Consider the following 22,656-nt stretch of genomic DNA (forward strand, 5'->3'; position numbering starts at 1 on the left):
TTTATTCATTGAGTGAATGGGGAACAAAAAGAGATTTATTTCCTTCCATTCCCCAACGACAGAAATCATTAAGTCCAGAATTGTCAGAAAAACACATTATGGTCAGCCCCTAAGTTCAATTTCAGAATAAGTCAAGCCTTCATAAAATGGAAAAAATGAGCACACGATTAGACGAACATTTTCAAATAGAGCTACCCCTACTTTATATTGATAAAACACAGACATAATACAGAGTTATGATAAATTGTTCTCCTGAGTTTTTAAATTTTCTAATGGTTATTTTTTATTTCATGAGCCTGGCCTTTCCCTTACCTGGTTCATAAGTGGCTGCAGATTAGGGATGGACCACATTTTATTTGCTGGGTTGGCAGAGAGCATATTCATTTACACATACACTTCACAGAAGGGGGCTTGGAGGATCTAATTTATCTTCCTTTCTTCTGTATAGAGCGGCTATTTTCTCAATGGAATAATTAATAGTGCCAACAATATGCCAAAGATATAAAAATGGATACATGCAAGCATTGTCACTTTTGAGAGGTGATACTGTTGTGCTACTTAGTATGTGCGATGCAGACTCCTGTTTGTTTTATGTATTCTTTAATTTTTCTTGGTAAGTCCACCCTACTTATTGAATCTATATTCTACTCTAAAAATTCCATTTTATAAATATTTTCTTAAAGGGACGACAGATTCTCCTACGGCTAGACACTATTTCCTGATGACGTGGAGGAAAACAAAACAAAGAAGCAGGTGCTTTCATGTCATTTCCACATATTTAACTTGTTTTCTTTTGTCTTTTCCAACACGTTCCATGTAACTTGATTTTAGGCACTACAGAAACAAACAAAAAAAACTTTCAAGAAAAAAAAAAGAGGTCACTTTGTCTCACTGCTAACAAAAATATGCCAATGACAAGAAACTCACCGACAGTTATGGCAAATCTTGTGGTTGGTTCTATCTGTCTATCATACATTATATCATTATCATGGGCTGTGGAATTACATCCATTATTGGACTCTGAAGAGTCACAGTCCATGTGTGTATTAGTCCACAAGTGGATCACAATGGTGTTGGGACCCTAGGAAACACTGTAAAGTGAACTTTTGCTTAGGGAATATAGTCAATGATAGTGTAGCAGCCTTGTATGGTGACAGATGGTAGCTATACTTGTGGTGAGCACAGCACAACATAAAAAGATGTTGAATCCCTGTGTTGTACACCTGAAACTAATGTAACAATGTGTGTCAACTACGCTAAAAAAAAAATTTTTTTTTTAAATGAATTCCTGTTTCAACAACTACTAGCAGCCTTATAAATCCTCCCAATGGGAGGAACTCTGGTCCACTGCTGGGCACCTTCCGGGGATACTGGCACTTAGTAGATGTGCAATAAATATTTGCTGATTTTTTTTTTTGGATACTTAAGCCTTTATGCTGACTCAGTACCAACTGGGGTAGAGATGATATATGATCATCAGTCACTTCCCACAACTTCTGCCTGAACTCGGTGTTCCTTAACCTTTGGGGAGTGATAGACCCTCTTTGACAATATGATAGAAATTATACTCTCTGTCTCCAGTTACCTCTATGATTCACATTTTTGATGACTGAAATTTTGTTGACTAGAATTCTGTGAGAAAGGCAGTAGCATTTTGTAAAGACTGGTTTGAAATACACTTGAGATCTGGATAAGCAGATCTTTATGAGATAGAAATAAGGCATCAGGTGTACCTAAAGTTTACCATAGGTAAACTTTATATATACAAACAATTAATACAGTTTCCATATTCTTTTTTTTTATTTTATTTTATTTTATTTATTTATTTATGATAGGCACACAGTGAGAGAGAGAGAGAGGCAGAGACATAGGCAGAGGGAGAAGCAGGCCCTATGCACCGGGAGCCTGATGTGGGATTCGATCCCGGGTCTCCAGGATCGTGCCCTGGGCCAAAGGCAAGCGCTAAACCGCTGCGCCACCCAGGGATCCCCAGTTTCCATATTCTTAACTAAGAAGAAATTTAGTCTGAACACATATACTAACATAAGTTATCATTCTTGTCGTTTGTACCATCTTAAAAAAAGTTTCTTAACTTACTGATACCATCATAGACACCTGGTAGCAACGCAATAGTTAAAGATCTGTCTGGGTATCCTTTAAAATTCAATTTTCAGATGTTTGTAAGGAAACAGCCAGATTCTTAGATTTGCTATGCAGAGTTGTCTGTAGAGATGCAAATTTCATTTCTCTCTATATATTCTTTTCTTTCTAAAAAATTTTTTTAAAACTGCTAAGTCATTTTGAATCATACACTGCATGAAAATAGACTGTCTTAATACTGGAGATGGTTCATCTTTATTGTCGAGGGTCCTCCCCCTCCCCCAATATGCAAAAATAAAACAATCTCTCAGCTCACCTCCACATCTCCATATACCTTAACTTTTTTTTTTTTTTGAATGAAGTACAGGTGCTTCATTTTAAATTTGGTTCCATTCCATTTAAAACCAAAAATCCTGGTAAGTGACTACAATGCTTAACATGTTGGCATTCACGGCACTTGCACCGTGTAGGCAAATTTGGGCCAGGCCACCCCTACTGTCTAATACATTTAATCTGAGCTCTGTAATCTCAACTGTGATTATCCTCTTTGTTGTTTTCAAGGCTGCAAGTTCCCAGCAAAGTTGGAAGGCCGACTGAGCTTTATTTTCCAGCGAATATTGTTTTTGCTCTGTTGCTGAGTTGGAAGCACAGCTGTGCAAAGTAGTTTCAAGGAACCAAGGGATGGTCACAGAATAACCAGCTCACAACTTCGCCCTGAGTTCACAAACTGTGGGCTACGTAATAATTACATGAGCAAGTCCACTGCCACCACCACTTGCATGACTTTTAGGCTAAATCTGTGTCAAGTAGTATTGATTTATGTTCAGCTCAGGGGTATGTTTTTCCCCTGATTTTGTCCAACTTACAGAGCAATGGACAGGAATGGGACCTAATTTCATTTTCCATACAGTGACTAGCATGTTATTTGTGCTTTATGACTGGAACGGAAATACTAGGAACAAAACCTAAACTGCTAATTTAAGTAGAACCATAATGTTATCCTTAAAAAAAAACAAAAAACAAAACTTTATTTGGTAAAAGCATCATTCATAACAGTAAAAGCAACTAAACATCCTAAACCATACTCTATATACTTCAAAATACCGCAAAATAATTTTCATTAATAACAAGTTTAAGTCTTATATTCATAATTAACTCTTCAAGGTTAAATTACTATTTAGGTACCTTTGGATGCATTATCATAGGAGAAAAGGATCTGCCAACATTTCTAAACAAGATCTCCAATTACACTTCCAAGATAAACAAAATGGACTTTAAAATATTAAAAACTATGGGCCACAACACCAGCTTGGAAAAGAAAGTCCTTTCAGAAGAAAAGGAAATAGTATAACCTTTGAGCTCTTCTAAACAAGTTTTCAATGGAAGAAGGAGATAGTGACTTTACCTTTCTAGAAGTGAGAGCAGATACTTCAAAATAGTAATTCAAATAATAAGTGATACTAGTAATTCGAGTTTTACAGTGGAATAATAAATTATGACCGGACTAACTTGGGACTAAAATTATTAATTGTTCAAAATAACTCACACTTCCTATTCTAGAAAATATCTTCTTAATCTTGACCTAGAGAAAAGTCACTATCTAGTAATATCTTTCTTCAGTGGCTAACAGGCACTCAATTTCTATTGTCAAAGATACCCATTTAAGTGGGTAATATCCAAACATATACTGATGCGTTATTCAGATCTTACTTTTCAAGTGGAGGGGCAAGAGAAACTGGTACTGTATTTGAAATTTAATTACAAAAATCAATTCTCAGGAATTAAAGAGAATGCTCCAGAAGCAGGCTGAGGACCAGATTTGGCCACTGAATGCTGTGTGAAGAAGCTCTTGCTGAAACACAAGAACAGAATAAGCACATCCAAGCTGAGAGTGTGCCGGTCACAATCCTGGGACTTACACCCAGGGAAACCTGTCCTTAATTTATCCCGCCGTGTGTAGATTTGGCAAGGATCTCCAAACATCATTTACATACCATATGCCCTGAATTACCTAGGCACAATGGCTGTGGACAAATATGATGTTTCGGGTGTGACTGTTTGCTTCCTTTTTTAAGTTCTGCAGCTTTCACTTAATTTTTCCCATTGCCACATAATTTAATGCAATATTGCATGTTGCAAAAGAATGTTCTGCTAAATCAATAAATAGTTCACTGTGCCTTGTGATTAGAAGAAGACAACTCTGAGGTGGGTGAGCAGGAGGTATTATTTCTCCCATGTAAGAACCAAATAGGGAAATCAGCTCTTTATGCTTTGGACTCATTTTAACCTTTGTCTCCTTAATGAGCACATAAATGCCAAGGCATTCAGCAACAAAATAGAAATCAGATATTCTGGCTCCTAGGGAACACACAAAATTGGTCAGTAGGTTTTCATGTTTAAAAGGGATTCCTGAAAATAGACTCTATCTATATTTGTTCCTCTTAGTAATAAAAGGCATTATAATTGTCCTGTGCCTTGGTTTCCCCTCTTCCCTCAATAATGGTATTAATACAAACTCAGTATTATTTGTCCAAATCTCAAGCTAAATTTAAGGTCAGACTGAAAAAATGTGTACCTAAACCAAAAAGATCAATAACCTAAAAAAGGCTTGGAACAGAATTACGTACATATTTTTTGTTGTGTACTATAAATTTGACTGTATAAACTTCCAATTAAAAATGACATTCACACCATCATTTTTGATAGAATTTTGCACAGTAGGAATACTCATTAATGCAGGGTAATACAGTGTGATAAGCAGCTTAGACATCAAAATAGTAAAAAAAAAATGCCAGTTGGTCTACTCTGTACATGAGTAAAATAAAACTTAGAAAAATTAAATACCTGAGGAATTAATTAAAAAGAACACTTATTGGAATACATATATATTTTTAACTCTGTCAAAGCAAGAACATCCATCCGTTCTCTGGTCAGTTTCTGTAGAGATCTCAGTCCTAATAAAAAAATAAAATAAAATAAACCCATCCTACATTTGATGATAAAACCTTAAATGCATTGCCATATTCAAAATGGAATAAAATACAATTTAAATGATTTTACTTATCCTCCAACTGCCCTTCCAAAAATTGTGTGTGTGTGTGTGTGTGTGTGTGTGTATGTGTGTGGTATGTGTGTTTGCCATTTAATACGAAGCACCTCAGATATGTGAGTTCTTTTCACCATTGATAAAAGAGAAATAAAAGCCCAACAGCTAAGTGTGTGAACATGGGTCATTTCTTCATCTTTAACTGGAAAACATGAAGTGATCATATATAATTCTCAACTGTTCATTAAGGTAATTGGCAAATGAGGTGCATCCATACATTAGCAGAGAAATACGTAAAGGGCAATGCAGTAATTTCAGAATACTATCAAATAATTTGCTTTCTTTAGGGGGCAAGAAAAGAAAGAAGCTACCACTTGAAGACCAGCAGTGAAAGGGTTAACAGACATATGCTGTATAATTAGGAGATGCATTAATGATTATGAATAGTAAATGATTTGGTGCAAAGAAAAAATTTTAGTCAAAGGGACATGTACCTATCTTACATGTTTATTAGTAACTGTATATAACTAGAGAATTCTGCTATTAAGAATCTTGCATTATTGGTGTAAATACTTCCAAGGGTACATCAAATTGTAATCTTTCATACGACATCCATCAAACCAGGCTGGAGATTTTGACAAACATTAAACACAGTAAGGAGGCAATTATATATGCATGATTTAATCTGCAACTAATTAATATGCAAATTTATTCATATGTTAGTTACTAAATTAAAAATGCAAAGAAGCCCTTATGGTGATTCTCGAAATTTTGCACAAACAGAACATTTAAAATGTAAGAAAAATGAAGTTTTTTAGAAACCTATAACACACTTTTAGTGTCTCTAGAACCTGTTGCATTAAGAAGAGTCAAAAATATGTGTTTAAATACTAGATAATAATTTAAAAGGTGTGCTAATTTTATGTGAGAATGTGGGAACAGAAAGGTTAATCAGAATTCTCTCGAACTCTTAAGAGATACACTCTAATTACCAGACAAATGGTATTCTATTTCTAAGCTTCCTTCCCTGCTTTTAGGCTTGTCAGAAGTTGGTCATCTTACTGATATCTTGCACAAATGCTTAGGGGAAATAAATAGTATTTGAAAGCAACCAGAGACACTGAAAATTCTAGGGGAACTTTGAGACCATTTGGTGTTCACTACACATACAATTCACTCCCCAAGATGGCAACTCGCTCTTTTCGCCTTTGGGGAACAGCTCTTTGCAAACAGAGAAATGGGAGGCAATTCTAGAGGGAGGCTAGAAATTCTCCCAAACTCTCTTCCAAACGGATCTTCAAAGAAAATAACGCGACTAACACAAGAGCAACAACCTCCCCAAAAAGCAGAAGGTGATTTCATCCGAATTCAATCTGGCTATTTCAGCCTCGCATTTTCCAGACAGTCCCAAACTGATTTGAATCTCTGATGGGCGATGAGGGATGTGCACTAGTGATAATTTAAAAATATCTCTGGGTGTCTGCATACAAGGGAGTATCCAGTCAAGTGCATATATTATCCTTTGGCTCTGCTGCCTCCTGCCAGAGTCTGGTTTCCCAGGGACATCCTAGGGACCAGCAGCAAGGGTGTGTGTGCGTGGATCCCCCCTCCTCTGACTCCCCTCCTCATCCGGAGTCCAGGGCCCCGTGCACAGCTCCTGGAGCCGGCACTTGCAACAGCTGTACTGGCCCCAAGAAAGCAACACAACTGAATTGTAGGAGGAAGCACAATAAAAGCGTCTACAGCTCTTCCCAGGGCACTGAACTCTCACCCACGGTTTAAAAAAAAAAAAAAAATTGCCATCAGTCTCCTCGCTGCCAAGTGACACACAAAAAGGAAGTTAACCATTGGCTGTTACTTGCATTCACTGTCTGATTCTGGTCTCCCAGCTTCCCTTCGCCCATTCTGATGCCAAGCGGACTCCAGCTTGCCCATTTCATTTCGACCACGGCAGCCAAAAAAAGCACTGCCCCACCGTGCAACGACAAGCAGTCTGTTTTGATATTAGTACCTCAGTATGTGATAGAAGAGAGTCAGATGTCCCCAAACTATGTGCCCTCCCCCGAGGGACTCTGTCCTGGCCTTCCTTGGCCAGAGGGCTGGGGAGCGTGCCACGGATCCTCAGCCTCGGCAGCACAGGGGAGGGAAGCTCAGCATCTGCAGGGCCCACGGGGATGGCGAGGACACACTCTTCTGGGGACAGGATTCGTGCCCTCCGCCCCAGCCCTCGCGTCTAACTGGAAAATCTCAACTCCTGTTCTAGTCACTCCCTGCCAGCCAGCATCCATGAGCACAAACTGAATTACATATAAGAAAAGGAGTCCTTTTTCTTATGTAATTAAATCTTAGGAGACGCTAGTAAGTAAACATCAGATTTTTTTTTCCCATGAAAGGAAGAGGAATATTCGGAGAGAGGAAGATGGTAGTAAAATCCTCTCCCCCTGCGGCCCCCCATCCCCGTACCCCAACACATTCGGATTCCTTTGCCTAAACGCATGGAATCCGACTCTAACCTGGTTTAACCTCTCCACGGGCCCTGTAATGCTCTCATTCCCTCCAGCACTAACGTAGCAGGCCTTTTAGGGATTCCAACGAGGTATCATCAGGTGAGGATCTCCATTTCTGGGCATTTCAGGAATCTGAGAGTAACCCAGGCCTCTTTAATTTTTACAGGTGACTCAATTTTTGTTGTGACCAGAACTGAACATAAAGCTTTTAAAAGCTTAAATGTACACATTTATGCATTCATTACACAGTGTTAAATCTAATTTGTTCTTTTTACTGTCACAGGAAGCACATGTTTAAAGCAATCTGTTTCCTCATGTGAATGCTTTCCTGTCTGTTTAAAAAAAATTGCGACACACTTTACCCTGAGTAACCAAGAGGTGATCATAAATATCCCTAAATAGCATTAAACAGATATGAAAGACATTAACACTTTCAGAATGCCAAAGTAGTATTAAAAAAAAAAATTCTAACAGATGCTCCTAGGTCAAAAAGTGAAATGTGTGTTTCCTGAAAAAACACTCTCATCAGAATCATAAATGAACTGTGAGCGGAGAAGAGGTGTTGCTGAACAAACGGGGATCCTTTTGGGGAGGAACACAGCAATCCACTGCCAAAGTGTACTTGCCATAAAAAGCCAAATTGAAATGGAAGTTTGATGAAAACCAATATCCTTTGTGATCCACAAGGTGGCAATGACTACAAATGAGGGGTGGCTCCCTCGGATCTATCGGGTTTCCCAGAGAGACAGTCTGTCTCTGTGACCCCAAGCCTCTGTCCCGCTCGGGGACACGAGGAAGGGATCCAGCCACAAGGACCTTTCCTGAGGAGTCTAACGTGCGGCCTGGCTTTTCCGTCAATGAAAACTGTCTGGGAAAAGTCACTCGTTGGGGGAGGTGGAGACCATGCTCTCTTTCCCCCACTCCCTTTGGCAGATGTTTTTTTCTTTCAATGCAAGGCTTCACTCATCAGCCCGTGTAAAAAAAAAAAAATGTTCTAAGTCTCCCTTAGGTGACAAGCAAAAACAAGTTTTTGTTTATGAATTCAGCAATGGCACTGAGAAAAAAAAATTACAATATGGCAAAGGCCAGAATCCAGCAGTTCTTGGACTTTACCTTAAAACATCTGGATAAATAGTCCGGTTTCATGTTAGCAATTTACCTAAACAGGCCTAAACAAATCCAACTCTGTTTTACGTGAGAAGCGCAACAGAGCGCCACATACTCCTCCCCAACCCATCTCCAGCCGGCCATCAGGTGGAGTAAAAAACCCCAAGCCTGACCTCCTCTCACGGGGACCAGAGCCAGCCCTCCCAACGGGGTGCATGGCTCGGGAGGACCTGCGCGCGGCCAATCACAGGGGAGGACTGATGGAAGATGAAAGAAGAAGCATGTTATCTCCTTATCGCTCAGAGTCAGGGCTGATTCAGGCATCAACAAACTCCTGGCAGAGGGAACCATATTACGCGGCGCTCCGTTATCTAGGCCTCACGTCCCGTTTCAAAAGAAAGAAGATGGGAGTGCATGCTTCTGGCACAAACTTTGTAGAGTGACAAGTCTAATGATTCAAACAGCTGGCGAGGGGGCTTGGCCTGATAGAGACACTCCTGCAGGGACAAGAAGACCTACAAAAAGTGCCTGCAGTAGTTCATAGTCTCAGAAAAAAGCAAGTGACCCCCATTAGATAGAATTCTTCCAACAGGTAGTTGAGGCTCTGATCTCGGCTCCTGCTCCAGGAGGCTGCGTGTCAAACTCTCTCAAGTGCCCGAAGACAGGCGGTCACCTTGCTGCCGATGTTGGCAATGCCAGGGGCTCAGCAGCACCATCACCAGGCCTGCGCGTTTCTTACGTATTTACAAGAGCTCAGCACTGCACCGCGCACATTATATAGATTTTGTCGTTTATTTCTTTCTTACGGTGTCATCAAGAGGTACATCTGTTTTCCCCATTTGTAAGGGAAGATTCGAGGCTATCGGGTCATGTGCCCGCGGCCCTGGGCCGGGAAGCGGCCCGGCCACTGGAACCCAGGTGACCACTGTCCACGTTCCAGCCACTGGGCCGCAGCGTCGGGCCACAGGGACGCCCCGGCCAACACTCAAGCCTCCCTACGGGCCCGGTCCTGGCAGAGGCTGTGCGCTGCAGCCAGCGCGCACCTCACAGGTACTGACGGTCATTCCAGGGTGCCACAGAGCTTTGGAAGACTTAATTTATTCCAGATTGGCAGGTCCTTGAGACACAAACGACAATCAGGTGGTGGAGAGCTTTCTGTTCCACCAAGTGGCCCGAAGAGCCACCGGGAGGAGAGCAAGAGCATCATGATTAAAGACAGACCAACCCTGCAGACACACTGGGTCTCAATCCCAGCTCTGCCGTTTACTGGCTGTGTGACCTCAGGCACGTGTCTTCACCCCTCTGTGTCTGGTTTCTTAGGTCACGAATGAAGGGTTAGGATATCCCATCCTGAAGGCTTTTGTTGGAGTTATGTGATTTATTAGATGCAAAGGGCTCAGTTCCCGGCACAGAACAAGCACTACGGTATGGACTCGTCACTGGTGCATCCACATCACCTCACAAGGCAGGTGCGATTTCTACCTGCTTCACAGACCGTGAAACGGGTTTGTGACACAACCAGGGCCACTAGGTGAGTAAGCTGACGATCCCAGACATTTGACTAGGAAGAGCTCTTTATTTCTAGTGCAGTGTTGTTTTCATCCCACCACACCACTCCTATGACTGTACTCATTCACTGGAAAAGTGTTTCAAAGAAATATGCAAGGCAGTGAATGTGGCCTCTACGGGCCAAAAAAAGATGCATGCAAGGAAGATCCTTACCCCTTCCAAGGTGGTTACCAGTGAGTAAGGGGACTCGGCATTTCCAAAATGAACCTGAAGGACAGTAAATCCCTATGTTTCACTGTGTGCATCACTTGATTTTTTTTTTTTTTTTGAATGCACAACCTTCTCTGGAGGCCAGACTGGCCAGACTTCATGCTTGTCAACATGCTAAGGTCATCTCCAGCAGTTGGGGATGTTAAGTGACACAACATTGAAAACTTCCCTAAACAGGAAGGACCTTAGCTGTGAAGCTCCACAACTTAAATACAGAGTATACTGGAGAGCAAGAGATGTTCAGTGTGACTTAGTGTGTCGGAAATGCTTTCTTCTCCCTCCCACCTGGATGCTCCCAGTTTGTTATTATAGGTTCCACTTAACAGCTAGGTTGTTGGTGTAATTTATTAAAGGGAAAACAAAGTAGCACTGTGTGTAGAATAATTACTTCTTGGGATTTGAATTTCATAATTCCAACTATATCATCGGCCCATAATAATAATAAAAAAAGCTGAATTCCATTTTCTTTTGCCCAACCCTATCAATTAAGCTACAGATGATGATATGTGGCAATGTGTTGTATATACCTAAAAATAAAAATCATATCAAGGCACTCTAGGAAGAACCCACAGGTTTCGGCAATAAAATCTCACTCGTGAAGCATATGCCTTAGTATTGAATGGCAGACTCTGTACCTTTTTATGACATAACAATACTTTCAAACAGTACAACAGTCACAGAAACAGACTGATTTTCTATTTAACCTAATGGCTTACAAATTTCAAACTGATTCAACAAGTCTTAATTGCCAGGCCATGAGCATTCTTTTAAAACCTCAGCTTCAGTACGAGGAAAGAGTCGCCTACGACTGTGCCCTTAGACAAATTTTATTTTTTATCTCACCTGCTAGCATCTCAAGTTATTAGACTTTCCTACAATAAAGCTTGAGGTTTTACACTCCACTTATTATTGAATTATTTTGTGCTTCAAGTTTGTTTCATAATGAGGAAGCCAGAAAATATTATTGTACCCTAGGCTAATACACCTGAGCACCTGTGAAACAACTGAATTCCCCAAACAGGGTTACTTGAAAACATTAACGCTCAGAATCAGCCTCCTACTTGAAACTGCTTTCTCACGGCAGCTAATGATATAATGATATACTTTGCCAATCGGTACAATGAAAGCCATTACGATATTATTATAAGTATAATCCAGGAGGCATACTTAGAATGATATAGGCTGGGGATAAGGAGGCTGCTGCAGACAGATTTTCTTGGATGGTATCAAAATAATTGCTGCAAAACAGCATTTTTCTTTTTTTTAAGAAAAAAAAAATCCCTAGATGGTGACAGCAAGTGGTAACAGTGACAGTTTGTGTATGTGTGTGAGGAATATACCACAAGGGTCATTTTTCTGAGAACACTAAGTCTTTCTAATAGGAGTCCAGGTTTCACGAAGGAAATGCCTTTTAATCACTAACCGTGGCAAAAACTACCGACACACAGCCTCACACCAAAACATTTCTTTACAGCTCGCTACCAAGGGGGCTTTACTGACAAACGCCCTTCTTCTCCTGTTCCACTGAAGACGCAAACTGCGCTTAGGGACACTGAGTACACATACAGGCCCTCCTCGGATTCCTCTACAAGTAGTCGCCTGTGAATCAAGTTTCAGCCTTAGCGTATTTAGGATTGATTAATTCCTCGGATGATAAAGTCAAACTAGAAAGAGGAGAGTGGCTGTGGCTGCACGACTTGAATAAAATTCTCAAAACACTCTTTTCAAACTCGAATTTGCACATTCTTTCGGAGTGGAAATCGGTGCTTCTCACCGAAACTTAAATCATTTTTCCCAACCCTGAAATCCTTCCAAATGCAGATTCTTCTGCACTACCTTAATTTCTCTGAAGAGGGAGTAGAAGCTCAAGCAAAGCAGGAAACTCCCAGAGCTCTGTACCTATGCAACAGCTGCAACTACCAAAAAAAAAAAAAAAAAGGAATCATTCACATGCTGCTGTTTTGAGATAAAATAATTGAGTATTTAAAACTACAGGTTTTGCACAGCATTTTGTAAAAGCTCTTATTTCCCTAAAAGGAGCACACTCCAGTACACAAATATACCCCAGGACAGTTGAGATCAAGGCTGAGAACCTCATGCTATTGCTTGGAAATGCGACTTTATGTTCAGTTTAAGAATTCAGTGCAATTTATTTAAAAAACAAAACAAAGCAAGTGTCTGTCAACAGCCAGACAGAATTAAATCTGCTTTAAGAAAGTACAACTTTGCTATTTTTGAAAAGACTCTTCATTCCTTTTAAGGTTATTGTCACATATTCTGAGAGAGTCTTACTGAGTCCTCCACGTTCTATCTGATTTTGCTTTACGACTTTCAAGCAAGAACTTCAGATTTGTTTGAAATCAGGAAAACACACCTTGTAAAGGCAGGAATTGTCAGTGATCGGGGGAAAAAAAATGAGAAAACTTTCCTATGTTAGAAAATAAAATGAATGGTTCAATCAATGAAATCTTGGAAGTTTGGAAAACGGCACCCCACCAAATAGTAAGCCAGGCATCTGTGTAATTCCACAAACATAAAATAAATTCACAGGCCAACCACATGCTGCAAAACAAGTTTCTATGATTTCAGAACGCATGCGAGCCTCTCTTAGGTAAAGCAGCCTCACGGTTAGCTTCTCGGATTTCCTAATAATTAAACCGCTCAGATGGAGTCCAAGCCTTCACATCAAAATATACTCTTCGGTGCAAGTGATAAAATGAGGTTCCAAATAACTGTTTCCTGGAATGCATTTCTCCTTTCTCAGCACATGAGTCTGGTTTTATACTGAATGCTATTGTTCCAGGTATTAACAAAATCCTGATCAATCTTAGCAGGTGAAATATCAAAAACTTGGTTAAAAATAGAAATACACACACTGGTGGGGGAGATATAAATCACACACACCCACCTTAGAAGAAAGAGCTTGCTTGGTACAATAATCAGACAAAGGGGGCCGGGAAGGCATTTCTATTGAGGAGGAAACTAGGTGGTTGTGTCTCATTGGAGTGTTTGACACATATATCCTTTTCATGTGTAAAGATAATCCCAGGAGAGCTCACAAATAGGCAACCCTTTCCTCTAGAGTTGACTTTTGTGTTTTTCTTCTCCCTTACATTTCTTCTCACTTTATATCTAAAGTATACACACCAGAAGTCATCCTTTAAAGGGGAGCCGGAATAGAGTTCCTAAGAGCGAGGGTGAGGGAAGAGAGATTTCAGTATTCTAAAATTCCAAACAAAAATATAGAAATCTTGCAGCAAACTCCTGAGAGATTGGCATGCCTAATGGTACATATGTCGTGTTTGTGTGAATCTCATATGCGTCCTCAAATATTCTTAATAGGATAAGAACCCCCAATAAAAACTTCAAATTTGGAGATTCACCTATCTTTGCGTCATAACCAGCAATTCACAAAAAAAAAAAAAAAAAAAAAAAAAAGAAGGAAAAAAAAAAAAAAACCCACCAGAGCCTCTAACTGTAATGGAGAGGGCAAGATTGGTTTTCAAAGAAAGAATGTATATGCTGAACCTCTGAAGGCTATGGTTTAGTAAATTCAGTATTAACTGCACAAAAATATATGTTCTCTGTGATGACCGTTTTCTCAACGTTCACGGGGCTCCCCAGTGTCTTGTTACCCATTCTGCAAAAACTGTGTGAATAATTCTTTTGTCCTATTGGGGATGATTTAATTGAACTATACTTCATCTCTTTTCTGTATATACATTTTCATAACTCGTAAGCATAATTTTTAAACGTCTGAACTTCACATTTGAATATCTGTAACTGGAGAATGGGCACACTAAGTTTAAAGTTAACTATGTGAGCTATACAACATTTTTTTTAAGATTTTATTTGTTCATGAGAGACACAGAGAGAGAGGCAGAGACACAGGCAGAGGGAGAAGCAGGCTCCAGACAGGGAGCCTGATGCGGGACTCGATCCCAGGACCCGGGATCACAACCTGAGCCAAAGGCAGATGCTCAACCACTGAGCCACCCCGGTGCCTCCCAAATATTACAATGTAAACACCTATATCTGTGTTTTTTCATGAAGGATCTTCTTCTTCAGGAATGAACCTTCAGGAGGCCCCTCCTTTTATGTCTCATCACACAATTGGTTATTCTAGAGTTTGCTAAAAAAGGATGGCGTCTGGCTGCCTGACACTTGGTTCGCTTTAAAATTAATATAAATTTTACTTTGACAAAAGTATTATCATTCAAGTTAAAATTTTGCTGACATGAAATAGCATCACTGTGATTTATGCTCAATTTCAAAGCAATGGGGGAAATGATGTATTTTAAGTACTGAGGTTTTCAGTCATATATAATTTCTCAGCCTCTAAGAAGGAAAAAAAATGATTACCAACTTCGCTCTTACACTGTGACTTCCTCAAGCATTTGAGAAAAAAGCCTTTTTTCTAAAAATATTTTAAAGCATGAACTCTACATCATTTTTGAAACCTTCAAATATGGTTTTTTATATAATGGAAAAGGCATGGGACACTTAGTATCATCAACATTATCCAACTTTTCCTGATATTACTAGTCATCTCTTCAGTAAAAGAAAGTCTCACTTAAACTTTACGATTTTATTTTCTTTAAGAATTCCTCTGTTAAGAAAATTGGTAAACCTGCTATCTCACACGCATTGAATTTTTATTTTTCAAGTCCGCCTAATGATTACGGCATCTCAAATTTTCGTGGAGTACCCAAATCTTATTTTAGAATCTTTTCTACCGTAGAGACTGTTGCTCTTAGGATCCATGTGCCCAAAATTATCTCTGACCATTTAATACAAAGCTTGCCAGGTCTACGTGATTTTGAAAACGACAAGCAAAGAAAAACAACAACTGTAATTTAACATAAAAAATAGACTTCACTGAAAAGTTCAGTTTGGAAAAATCACTGGCAATAAGACAGGGCATAAATTATTTCTAAGGAGAAAACTTATTTCTAGAGAAATCTGAAGTTCCGGGGAACCCACTTGGGGAAGATAGTGAGACTGTCGATTAGAAGTGAAGACAAATTTCAAAGTAAGAATGGTCGTCATTGTTCATAGTTCCTGATTAAATGTATATCAGTTCATACATTCTAATTATAAGGTGACGGAGGTTTTATGTGTTTCCATAGCGGTGGGCACAAGAAACTTCCTGAAAGATCACGTCTTTGTGCTTTTTATGTGTGTTTGGAAAAAATATTTTAGCACAGTCCAATGTGAAAATTTTTTTGCTTTCTAGATTTTAATGCCTCCATGTAAGTTTCTAAGAATTATGGATCATTTTCCCCCAAAATGTGATTTAATGTGTCCATTTTTCTCAGCACGAGTTCACGATTCAGTATGTATGCCCATTAGGCTATTCCAAGATCGGAAATCTGCTGGAAAGATGTTAAGTTTAAGATCTACAATTTCAGGGATCCCCGGGTGGCTCAGCGGTTGAGCACCTGCCTTCGGCCCAGGGCATGATCCTGGGGTCCTGGGATCAAGTCCCGCATCAGGCTCCCTGCGTGGAGCCTGCTTCTCCCTCTGCCTGTGTCTCTGCCTCTCTCTGTGTCTCTCGTGAATAAATAAATATTAAAAAGAAAAAAAAGATCTACGATTTCAAAAAGAAAACCAAGACGTAGAAATCAAACAAGAAGTTCACGTGCAGATTCAAGAAACCAGACAGGTGAGGTGAATCCTGGCATCAACAGAAAACCAGGCTTCACTACTGAACTCTGATCAGAGGGTGAGGCTACAGGAACCTGGTGTGTGACTGACACAACATGGTACAGTCTGAGCAGAGAACACGAAAACGTTCTGCAGTGCTAAGCAGGGCTCTTGTGGGCAATTAGATAGTTGTCACTTCACACGTACTTTCCTTTAAAGACCCATCACCCCAGCCCTAAGTACAGGCCTCTGTGGTCCAGAGGGACAGACTGCCTTCCCTCCACTGCGCCTGTGCACAGCGACCCCTCGGGATGGTTCTCCCGCCACCCTATCACTGCCACGCTCCTGCAGTGACTGGAGGTCTCTAGACACGGTGCACAGCACACACACAGCCCACGATCCTGCCGGGACCCAGGCATGCTGTTGGGCCAGGCTTCTGTTTCCTTCTCCCACTGATGCTGCAGTATTCTCAAAAGCAGGGCCAGGCAAGCCCCTCGCCCTCAATCCTGTGAAGATCCAGCCTAATGGTGACAAAAGGGGGTCCAGCCTCTGTATTCTGGTAATGCCACAAATAATACCTGATTACAGATGTTACAGTTTAAATTTTCTTTGTTTTAGGTTAAGGAAGAGAAAGGGCCCATTTTGAAAAGAAAAAAAAAAGTGAGTTGACACAACAGATTGTGACAGATTTATTACTATTTATCATGGTAAATATGTATGGAAGAAAACATGTAAATGTCGTTATCTAGTCATAATCACTCCAAAAGAAACCTTTTATTAGCCCCAGTTTCTTATTATTTGTCATGAAACTACTCTCACATACCGAAGCAAGTTTTAGGAAGTACCTCTTATCGGGTTTATATGCATGATTGTTTTTTGAGCTTAAAAAAGAATAATCATGGCAGAGGTCTAAAAAAAAAATGAAAATATGGGTCTATTGGGGTAAACGTGTTACAGTGACTACTGCGGACCCCCTCTTTAGATCAAATTAAAATACATATTTTGTGCAGTGGTAATGCATATGGACCTTGTTGTAAGTAATGAGCAAATCAATACGCACAACAAAGCTAATATAAACTAAGTTAAACTGTGATTAAAACAGAGCCGAGAGTTTTTTTCAAAGTAGTAACAATAAATAGACGGCTGGATTCTAAAATCAACCAAACTAAGTTACTCTTTTTGCTTAAGAAAGAAAAAACAAACAACAAAATGACAAGGACAAAATTTCCATTTCAATTGAATTTTCCTCCTTGTCTTTCAAAAAAACAGGCTCTAGTTAACAAAAATGTTGCTTAAGGACCATTAAAACATTCAGCCAGGATAAATTCTCTAAGAAGAGTAAATCCTGAACTGGCCACCAAAAGCCAAAAATTAAATACAAACTAAATTTCCAATTCCAGACCTACTGCGAAGAGAGGAAAGTCATCTTTGTATTTCTAAACATACGACAACATACCAACAACACACAAACTGTCTAAATAGCAAAGAAAAACCTGTATCAGTGAAATTTTCTACAGTGGCCACTCAGCTCTAGGGAAATACTTGAAAATTTACAATGAATTAGGAAAAATTACTGTTGACAATGATTAAGCAGATAGATAATATCTAATGCCACACCAAAGCACTCTTTGGAAATTGTGTAGCTTTCTGCATGATTTTAGCATTGGGAGGAAAAAAAACAAAGTTTACTGGACTCTGAGGCATAAATAAGGTTCTCCAGCTTTATGTTTCACATGGCTTTTATGGCACACAGCTCCTCCGTCATTTCAGAAGAGTCAAAGGTCCACTTATTGTACTTAGTACTGTCCATATTAGGTTCAGGCATGTTTAAAATGTAAACAGCTGTGAGGACTATATCATTTGAAGTTGTCATAAAAGCTATTAAAAGCTAAAGTTTCATCTACATTAAATCCACCACAAACTTCAAACTTCAAATATGCTGACAAAAACCCGAGGGGATATTAGTCAATTTCAATACAGCATAGAAATTTAAAGAATAAACCATTCAGTACATTTTTTAAGCGACTCACTGGTAGTCCAAAGTGACTACTTTATATGCCATTGGCAGTTTTATTTACACAATATTTTTCTATATTTATGGATAATTTTGTGATGCTTCTTCAACATTACCAAGTCTGTGATAATCAGCGTACAAAATTTTGCTTTTTTTTTTCCCCGATAATAAAGGCTCACTCTGATATATTCACTTAATAATTTTTTGGATGAGCTGAACTGAAATCAAGTCAAATACACAGGTGTTTGGGTTAATCTAATCTTAGCACATTTGCAAAACCTATTATTCTCCTAATTTATTAAAAACGAAGTAAAGCTAGTATGCAAGCATTGATTGGTGATAGATTTTCAGAAACCGAAATATCACTTTATTTTAGAGGAGAAGAACTTACAATAGGGCTCATTAGCATTCTTTTCAAATACTAGTGCCCTACAGGACACAGGATTAAATTAAACTAAATCAAAACTGTGTATCTCTACCTATATCCATCTCACAGGAAGGAAGGATGAAAGGAAGAAAGAAGAGAGGAACTCATATTTTTCTTCTACGTGAGGAGGAAACCACTAGGAAAAGACAGGCTCTGAACAAAATTAAATAAAACCATCCAGGAACTCAGATTTGAAAATATACGTAGGAATTGAAAATAGGGTATGGTTTATTTGGTTGTGATCTCAACCACCTTTTGCCACGGTGGGAGACTAGAGGGATCTCAGCAGCCGGAGTAGAGCTCCAGGTATGAAAAACACCCAGAATGCTCTTGGTTATAGCTGGATTCTTGTGGTTGTCACCTGGTATTCCAGACACAAATGGCTACTGATGCGGCTACCTTTGAAGCTTTTATTCAGTAACCTCTCTAGAAAATAGAGACATTCTCTCTGCACTCTGGGCTGAAACCCATGTAAATTTTTCCTAAATCCCCTCCACAAATCTCCTTTCGCATGCAAATCCATAAATCATCATAATACCGACAAAGAATTTAACCAACAGATGAAACTAATACTCATTCTCTTGAAAGCCCTGTACAGGTAAAACTCCTGGAACCTCAGGCACCTTTTCAAGGCTCTCTTCAGAGCTTAACCTGCTGAATAGCAACACAACCACCCAGTCTTCCAGGATCTGCAATTAATCACGCCAACGTGGGTCAGGTGGCCGGACGTGCAGGTCGCTTCTCCCTCATCCACATTCTAGATAAACATGCTGCTCTTGCCCCCCTCTCCCTCGCCTCGATCCGCAAAACAGACCACAGTGAACAATATACAAAGCAGGGGGAAAAAAAAGCAGTACTTACTGAAGATGGCAAACCTGGAGGAACTTTTCGAACTTTCTTTGTCTGCACCTCTGAAAGAAAACGAAGAGGCGGTGAGGTCCCCGCATGCCCAGTTTCCTAACTAACACAGATTAGACCACGAAGCCATTTAGATCAGACCAGATTTTCTTAAATCGTTACCTTAGCAAAATGTCAGCACCGCTATCGTATTTTATTCTGGCAGGCATCAAATTCTGCCTTTTTCATAAAAATCAAGATATTTAACTTTTTTTAAGCTATGATTTTTTTTTAAGTTGCCTTATATGGGCAGCCAAGAGAAAACAAGAAATAAGCATACACCAAAATAGTTCTCCTGCTACTAGAAGTTGTTAACATACCCATCCAATGTACTACTGGGGAGAGGTGGTCACGAGCCTGACATTTGAGCAAAATTTCATGGTTTTGGAGGGTGGGGTGAGGGTAGGGTGAGAAGGGTGGTATTGAAAGAGAGAGGAGGAAAGAAAAAGACTACTAATAATCACTCAGGCTTTCAAACAGAGGAATACCTTACCCATAGCACTACTGTGAAGAGGCCTCCTTCGGGGGTTATTGCTAGAATACTGGTAATACTGGGAGCCAGGTTTGGTGGGCGACAGGGTTCCTGGGGTGCCCATATCCATGTCACCTCCAAGGAGACTCTGCTAAAAGGTTGAAAAGGGAAAACAAACATAGAAGGTTAGTTTTTCACATTCGCCACCCCCCAACTGATTGTTAGTACTTAAACCAACGCAATAAACAAAACAGCATCTGCTAAGCAGCAACAATTACAACACAACCAAACAAAAAGATAAGCAGTCGAAGAAGCTAGCCCAAAGTTTGTGATTTTTTTTTTTTTGATTCTTGGCTTTTGATAGGAAGATAGAAGGTGATTCTCTTTAAACAGTATTTTCATCTTAAGACAACTCACATTTTAATTTTTTTAAGAAGAGGGCATTTATGTAAGACTCATGTTTCTGTTGATATTTTGTTTTGTTTTGGTCTTTCTTTCTTTCTTTCTTTGTTTCTTTCTTTCTTTCTTTCTTTCTTTCTTTCTTTCTCTCCTTCTTTTTCTTTCTTTCATCTACACTTAGGCTCCTATCTGAGAGCTCTCCATGCCCTTCCTTCACGAGAACCCAAGAAGAATCTGATTTTTTTCGGACGCACACAACTTCCCCCCGCTGCTCACACTGGGGGTGAGTGAGAACGCTCCACTCCACTGAGGACTCTGCTTCCATCCATCGGTACAGCATTATCCCCCACGGATTTACAAGCACCCACGGAAGCGAAAATGCCAGCGGAACCAAGGAGTAAATTCAAATCTCACACTAACTTTCAAAATCATAGACATAGTAGGCATTCCAAGCTAACAGGAGCAAATTAAAGGACATTAGAATGCCCTCTTGAGGACTACTGGAAGCTAAAACACATCCCCACCGATTAAACATTTACCTGAGCTCTAGAAAACTTCCGCAGATATCACTAACTTATCACAGGGTGATAAATTACTAAACTTTCGAAAATGAGGACACACGAAAGATTCTGTAATAATATCACATTTTCTAAAAACTACATAAAAACTTACCCATAATATATAAATCGCCTGATTATACTCTGCATTGAACACATTGTTCTTTTAATTAGTCTGATGTGCAAGAAAACAAGTGTAGATACTACCATTTATATTAAGAACAAATTTACTGTTTAATAAAGAAATTTTAAAATTAAGTACTAAAAATCTAACTTTATCGTTACTTGTAATCAACTTTTACTGACTGAACTAATTACTGTCCTTGATAAAGTACAGAATGTGTTTTCCCTAATCTAAATTCTAATCACCATGTCACTCACAACAGACTTAGGGATGCTTCACTAACACACTATTCACATGCAAAATACTCTAAATAGGCCAATTATGACTCTGCCCCTGTTCCCTGGTTAACCCGCTGAGAACTGAAAAATTTCACAAGGCAGTCACCAACTAAAACAAAGAGTCCTTGTTTTAAATTAAGACAGTCTTTTTGATTCCTAAATAGCTCAACAAAGTGGCATGTCTTCTAGTGAAAGCAGTTGGTCAAATATGACCCATAAGCTGGAAAATCAAAAATTCAAACCTCCCCTTTCCAGTGCCATATAGCTAAATATCATAAAGAGAACCTCTCTATTCCAAGGGATTTTTGTGAGTGCTGGATGAGTAATATATAAAGGACTAATCAGCTACTGACAAGCTTGCCTTGACTGGCTCCAGTATCAGACTTTTCCAAGGGATACATCACAAACGTTACTTTCAAATAACTTTAAGGATGAGATTTGAGGTTGGAGGCTCATTTTGAGCAAAAACTCAGTGCGAGTATCTTAATATTTGCCACATCAAGATCAGAGAAAGCCAGATTATTTACCAGATAAAAATCTAACATCCCATGCTCAATTACTGCCTCTTACGAACTCAAGAAAGATACAAAATGCTACCCAATGACAAACTAAAATATAGAGCTCTTTGTAATAGTTTTCTATAAATCAGGAATCCAACAGCTTAACATCAAATGATTTCTTTATCATTTTCTAAGTGGCATTCAACAATTTTAGAATCTCAACCTGAAATTTTGCTCTTGGTGAATCTTATTAAGAAAATCTGTATTTAAGCCCAAGTTGTCTTTGAAATTTCCATCAAAAAAGCTGTGAATGATTTAAATCACAACCTCCTCACAGTCTGGTAAATTTACAAATAAGCCTTCCTTTCATGAGAAGAGGAGTTTGAAGATGACATTATTGAAAACTTTGTATTTTAGACAGACATTATTCCTCTTTCTTCCTTTTTCTTTTTCTAAAATAATACAAAATATTCAAACAAGGACTGAGCAGATATGTTGAAATGCCTGCTTGTCTTCTTAATGAGCTTAACCATTGCTTAATTCTTGTTGGTCCTAGTGGCAAAGGTTTCCACTCCCAAGAAAGTAGATGCATTCAATGGGTCAGCATAAAAACAAACAGTTGGATAAAACTGTGTTTTAGTAGCATTCACAACAGAGCTGTGAAAAATGTAAAATGATAACTAGAAGATCGCTAACTGGCCGTGGCTGACCTTACTGTTGTTAATTTAAAAGAAAATCATTTCACGGGCCAGTTGTAAATAAATCATGCACCCAGCTCTTGCATGTGCAGCCCATGAACTCTG

At 39.3% G+C, this 22,656-nt stretch overlaps 1 protein-coding gene across 16 annotated transcripts in view; it reads right to left on the reverse strand.

Moving 5' to 3' along the window:
• The window catches only part of LOC129495544 (transcription factor 4), a 356,507-nt gene that overhangs the window by 105,810 nt on the left and 228,041 nt on the right, over window positions 1-22,656 (reverse strand). For 13 of the 16 annotated variants that reach the window (XM_055303149.1, XM_055303146.1, XM_055303147.1 and 10 more), the window contains 2 exons: window positions 20,017-20,146; window positions 19,488-19,537 (listed from right to left, as the gene is read on the reverse strand). In XM_055303149.1, coding sequence (XP_055159124.1) covers window positions 19,488-19,537; window positions 20,017-20,146 — 180 coding nt within the window. The remainder of the gene's footprint in view (window positions 1-19,487; window positions 19,538-20,016; window positions 20,147-22,656) is intronic. The other 3 variants (XM_055303161.1, XM_055303148.1, XM_055303145.1) reach the window with 1 other exon arrangement.

This window comes from Nyctereutes procyonoides, unplaced genomic scaffold, assembly GCF_905146905.1.
Source record: "Nyctereutes procyonoides isolate TBG_1078 unplaced genomic scaffold, NYPRO_anot_genome, whole genome shotgun sequence".
Taxonomy (NCBI): Eukaryota; Metazoa; Chordata; class Mammalia; order Carnivora; family Canidae; genus Nyctereutes; species Nyctereutes procyonoides.